The 5,611-nt window shown below is 29.9% G+C and overlaps 1 protein-coding gene across 1 annotated transcript; it reads left to right on the top strand.

The window, feature by feature from the left end:
- The first annotated feature begins 3,307 nt into the window (after positions 1–3,307).
- On the top strand, positions 3,308–5,333 carry LOC120139127. Its single transcript, XM_039154449.1, has 4 exons — positions 3,308–3,371; positions 3,788–3,975; positions 4,085–4,151; positions 4,726–5,333. The coding sequence occupies exons 2-4, from the start codon at positions 3,836–3,838 to the stop codon at positions 5,014–5,016; spliced, it is 498 nt and encodes a 165-aa protein (XP_039010380.1). The 5' UTR covers positions 3,308–3,371; positions 3,788–3,835; the 3' UTR covers positions 5,017–5,333.
- The last annotated feature ends 278 nt before the right edge of the window (positions 5,334–5,611 follow it).

The raw sequence follows: 5,611 nt of genomic DNA, 5'->3' as shown, positions 1-5,611 counted from the left end.
AGTGCCGCCGACCGCCATTATCATTCTCCAGCCTTTATGAGCAAATAAATGATTGATTTTGTTTATTTTGCATGCATTTGTGCTATCTTGAGACGATCAACAATGTGGATTTGAGATGATGAGGTGAATCTTGAGAGAGGATTATGTCAACTGTGAGTGCCGATGAAATTCTAATTATGTATGACGACTCTACAAATTTGAAAGGAAAAGTTTTATTTGTATTCTTAATCACTCACATTGTGCCACTCCAAAAAGTGTGCTAGACAACCGACGTAATATCTACAATCACCAAATTGCATGAAATTTTTTGAACCCAACGAATTAATCTCTTTTAAAAATTTGTATCGAGTTAAATTTGATGTTCATTAAGAATTCTCTATAAACTAAAAAGCATAGAACATGTATACTACTATGATTAGATCTGTGCTGAAACTAATCTGCCAACATCAATCCACTGGGTTCGGGGTAGTGAAAATTATGATGGTAAGGCAGGTAACCTATATTGATTCGATTAAATCCTTGTATTGTTCAAGCAAAGGAAGAATATATCATCCCCTCTTACGTCCTTAAATTCATATCATAAACTTGTGTAATAAATTCGTAACTTGTGCATTAACAACTGAAGATTTCTTGAAGGTAAGATATGAATTGTGTAATCTTTGAGTGTGCAACAAAAAGTATGAAAAAGAATTTCAAGAAATTTTGATAGGAATTGGATTAATTCTGAATGAGCATATTGTTCGTAAAGATGACCACCGTCAAAGTTCTGCGAAAAAGGATTAAGTGAATAATGAATAAAGGCTGACAATTTATTGTAATGTCATTTAGATTTGGATGACATCATTTCTTTTAAGAGGAGAAAATTGTCGCACCCCTATTTTGGAGTTAGAAGTTCTGAGACTGAGAATAATTTCACTATTTAAGTGAAGTTTAATCTATAACGGACCAAATTAGAAGAAATACAAAGTTAAAAGGAGTTGATTAATTTTAAATATGACTTTTGATGACTAATTTGACAAAATTATAAATTTTGTGGTTAATTTGAAGATTTTTAAGAAACTAAGGATCAAAATGAATGCACGTGGAAGTTTAGAGTTACATCCGCAAACTTGGAGATTATCTAAATGCTTGTTGTGTAATATTTCCATTCTAGATGATAAATTATTGGGTAAACTACACGTTTAGTACTTAAGCTATTACTTTTGTTCCATTTTGCCGTCGTTAAAAACTTAATAATGATGTTAGCGTGTCATGATAAGATAGTGTCACATCATCTTTGAAAAAATGACACGTGAGTAGTTCTAATAATCTTTTAACGGTATGATACCAAATATATTATAAACTAAACATTAGGTATAATTATAAAAAAATAAAGTTTGGATATCAAAACAGAACAAAAGTAATAATTTAGGTATTAAATATATATTTTACCCTAAAATATAAAGGGAAAATGGAAAAAAGTTGAAATGGGCATATTATGGCTTGAACCCACGCCTGTGCGTGTGTGAAGCCCTTTTATTGCCATTTTTACTTGAGAAAGGGTAAAAATAAACTTTTAAAAGTTTAAGGATCAAATTAGAAATTAATAATTTTTGTTAGTATGCCGCGTCAATAACCTAACAGAGTTTAATGTTCATGGGATCGGAATATTATAACTTGAAAACATAAGTGATCAAAACCAAACTCTTTCAAAATCAATGATAAAAAATAGAACATACCGAAACAGAAGGAATCACCAATATAGTTTACTCTTAAATTTAAGAGTTAATTGCATAATATGTCCTTAAAGTATGACTTTAATCTTAAATTACCTCTAAACTTTTAAGTATTCCAATTTTATCCCTAAACTATGATTATAATTCTAAATTAATTTTCAAACTCCTGAACAGTTCAATTTTATCCATAAACTATAACCTTTATTCTAAATTGGTCCCTAAACTTTTAAAAAATTGTAATTTCATCCCAAATTATACGTATATACTAATCACATCTTTTATTAATAAATCGTTAGGCCAAGTTATATTACTGCATGTTTGAAAAAAGTAAGTTAAATTATGGTTGAAAATAATTACATATTTGTATGAATTTGGGATAAAATTAGAATGTTTAAAAAGTTTAGGGACCACTTTAGAATAAATGTCATAGTTTGGGGATGAAATTGAAATATTCAAAGTTTAAGGGATAGTTTAAAATAAGAGTCATATTTTGGAGATGAATTTGGAATATTCAGAAGTTTAAGGGTTAATTTAAAATGAGAGTTATAATTTGGGGACATATGGTGCAATTAACTTTAAATTTAATGAAATTATAAATATAATTTACATGAACAACGTGTTAAAATATACCTTTTTTAATTTTTTTGGAAACGAGGGAATTTAAAATAAAATAAAGTTGAAAAGTTAAAGTGGGGTGGGATAACGATGATGTTTGACTTTCATGGGCTCCAGCTTTCATAACTGCTTTGATTTTTATTCCAATACCTTTTCCCTTTATTTCTTTGATTTTTTATGATATTATCTTTAATCTTAATTTTTTAATGCAAGTTATGTTAAATAAATTAAATTTATTCAAAATGTTTAGTTAATAATAATGGATTATATTTAAAAGACACAATAAAAAATATATTTAATATTTTTTAAATAATCAATTTAGATATTTTAATTTCTAATACTTTATTTTAGGTAAAAAATTATTTTATGAATTTACTAGTTAATAAATTGTTAAGGCTATGGAATAAGGCATTTTTACTCAGGAATAAAATATTTTTTTTCTAAAATAAAGTATTAAAGCTATAATATTTTGAAAAATAAATGTTAAAGTAAGTATTTTGATTATAACTATGAATATTCGATCTATTGATCAACTAATTTGAATGGGTATTACAGAGGCAATGACGATTATCTCAACTCAATTTGCTCAATTTCGAAAACATCAGAATTCGAACCCTACCTTTCTTAAGAAATATGGTGTATCATCCCATTAAACCAACTAATTGTTGGCTAAAATATTGGTAGATTTATCTCATCGAACAAAATATTTTATATTGAATATTTTTTTAAGAAATATTAAAAATAATTATAAATATAATGATATTCTTTTAATTTTTCTGATCATAATAGTTTTTAAACATTTTATTTTAAGATTATACAAAAATAGTATATTTTTAACTCTTTAATAAATGATATATTTTAATAGATGAACCCTCGAATTTATGGAGCATTTATTATGACTAATGAATGAAAATTTCCATTTCTTAACTTAAAAAAAAGGTTAACGTCACTAATACATATGCCCTCTATATAATTTCCATTTCGATTCCATCTTTCTTCTTCCTCGTGGCACCCGTCCTTTCCTTCAAAGGATTCTTCCAGGTAATCAAATTTCATACGTGTATGTATCTCTTGTTTCCATCCCCCCCCCTTGTGCTTCCTCCCTATTTTTGTTCAGTTAAAACAAATCTTTTTTTTAGTCAAAGTTCAAAGCGATTCTATAGCCGATCTGATGTGTTTTTGCTGTAAAAGTTGAACTTCCCTTTTGGGTTTTTTTCTTTCTTTCTTAGTTCTTATCTCTTAATTAATCCCAGATTTTTCGGGCTTTTTAAATTTGACTCTCTCGTTAAATTATATAAATACTGGATTTTACTTGATGTAATCCTAAATTAGATTTTTTTCCGAGGTTAGTTTCTAGATCTGTTCTTTTTGTCATTCAAACTTCTGGTTTTTCTTTGTTGAATGATTTTAATTGAGTCTTAGTTGTTTGATCTGGGATTTGACTTGTTCTTCTTTAGGGTTTCTTACACAGGCCTTCTTTTCGAGTTTTCTGTTTCTCGGGGAAGATGGATCATTGCAATCTCCTACAAAACGCCGCTGTTTCGGCTTATGATCATCACAGGGCCGTCCCTCTTGTTTGCCCTAAACCTCGACGAATTGGGGTTCTTGCCAACAACCCCAACCGGCCTTTGAGATTGCACTTGAGGTATAAGTTTCTTCTATCAATAATTTGAATTTTTATTTATTAATTTTGGGTTGATTTGTTTTGTTTCTAATCATTGTGGTTTAATTGTGTTTTGAATTTTTGGTTTCAGTCATCATTCCGAGATAAGTGATATTAGTGCCGGTGGTGCCGAGCTTTTAGATATCATATTGAAGAAGGTATTGTTGAATCCGAGCTCCAACTTTTCATCTTTTTCCAATTATATAAATATAATTAAAATGTTTGTATTTGATACTTTTGTTTGACTTGTATCAGAATATGAGTGTAAAGATATGATACGCTGAATTAGCTGTGTTCTGCGCAAATATGTCTGCGATATGAGTTTGTATGATTCTTCAAAAAAAAAACCTTCTAATATAAAATCACTCAGCTAATTCGACAAATTTTGATGTATTAGAAGGTTTGTGAAGGATCATACAACACATCATAGCCTCATAGCTTTGTTGGATGCAAATGCAATACAGCACAACACATCAAAATTTGTCTTGAGTAACATAAGCTATGGGGTTATGATCCTTTTAAGCATAAAAATTATTGACAAAACCAACTTACTGTGGTTCAGTATTTATGTTATAAAATTTAGAAATATGGGTTAATGTTTTTTCCCATTCTAGAAACATGAAAATCTTATAAAGTTGAATATTAATTGAGTTTGATGCAAATATGTGTTTGGTAATCACACTTGAATCTGCTATAATAATTAATAAGATTAATTTTTGGTGTCCTTTGCAGGAGGATTTTGGGATAGAACCATATGCAGACCAAGTATCACCACCACCCCCATTTTTTCATGGGTCGCCTCCAAGAAGGGTTTCAAATCCACTTGTGCATGATGCTGAATTTGGTGTTGAAAGTTTTGCAGCACTGCAAATTTCATCTCCATTGTCTCCATCATCCTCATCATTACATAAAGGAGGGTGTACTAGGATGAGGTTTGGATATAAACCGGCCAAAGTTAGAGTAGAAGGATTCGATTGCCTTAACAGAAATAGCCAGAATTCCAGCATATCTGCTATGGCCTAAAACTTAAACTACAAGTGTACATACAGGATATCTAAATGCCACCATTCCAGAAAACAAAGCCTCTTAAAAGATGATAATTTTGGAGGAAAGTAGAGATAATTTAAGTCAAATAGTGTGCATATAACTTGTTTTTGATTGCTATTAGCCGTTGTAAGTAGTTTGATTGAAGGGAAGATAAGGTGGGGGAGGCAAAGAGAAGATTGTGTTGTGAAGGTAAAAAGGTTTGAATTATGGTCTTTTTGTAATATATACATGTAAGATGTGGGATACAATTGGTAGAAGATTGATTGATATGAAGTTCTTGGAAACCGAGATCACCACCATGGGAAATTCTGTATAGATTTTGCTAAATATTATCTTGTAATTGTTAAAAAAATTACCCTCGGTGACAAGAAAGGGAAAGTATGTTGGAAGTCTTTATTTTAAGAACAAACACGAGTATATTCAATGGTACCCTACAAATATCTCAAAATTCTTTTAAGTACTGTGATACCAATGGGGATCCCAATAATCATCTTCATCATTTCAGAATTTACGGGAGACATCAATGTGTGGGTATAGGTAGGCCTGACGCTAGACATCTCTGTCTTGTTTA

This window comes from Hibiscus syriacus, unplaced genomic scaffold, assembly GCF_006381635.1.
Source record: "Hibiscus syriacus cultivar Baekdansim isolate YM2019G1 unplaced genomic scaffold, ASM638163v2 tig00110729_pilon, whole genome shotgun sequence".
Taxonomy (NCBI): Eukaryota; Viridiplantae; Streptophyta; class Magnoliopsida; order Malvales; family Malvaceae; genus Hibiscus; species Hibiscus syriacus.
Note: the sequence above shows the minus strand (reverse complement) of the source record. Positions and strands in the feature narration are given on the sequence as shown.

Coding starts and splice junctions, on each gene's coding strand:
- LOC120139127 (XM_039154449.1), top strand. CDS start 3,836: ATGGATCATTGCAATCTCCTACAAAACGCCGCTGTTTCGGCTTATGAT. Junction 3,976..4,084: donor CCTTTGAGATTGCACTTGAG/GTATAAGTTTCT, acceptor TTTTGGTTTCAG/TCATCATTCCGAGATAAGTG. Junction 4,152..4,725: donor TAGATATCATATTGAAGAAG/GTATTGTTGAAT, acceptor TGTCCTTTGCAG/GAGGATTTTGGGATAGAACC.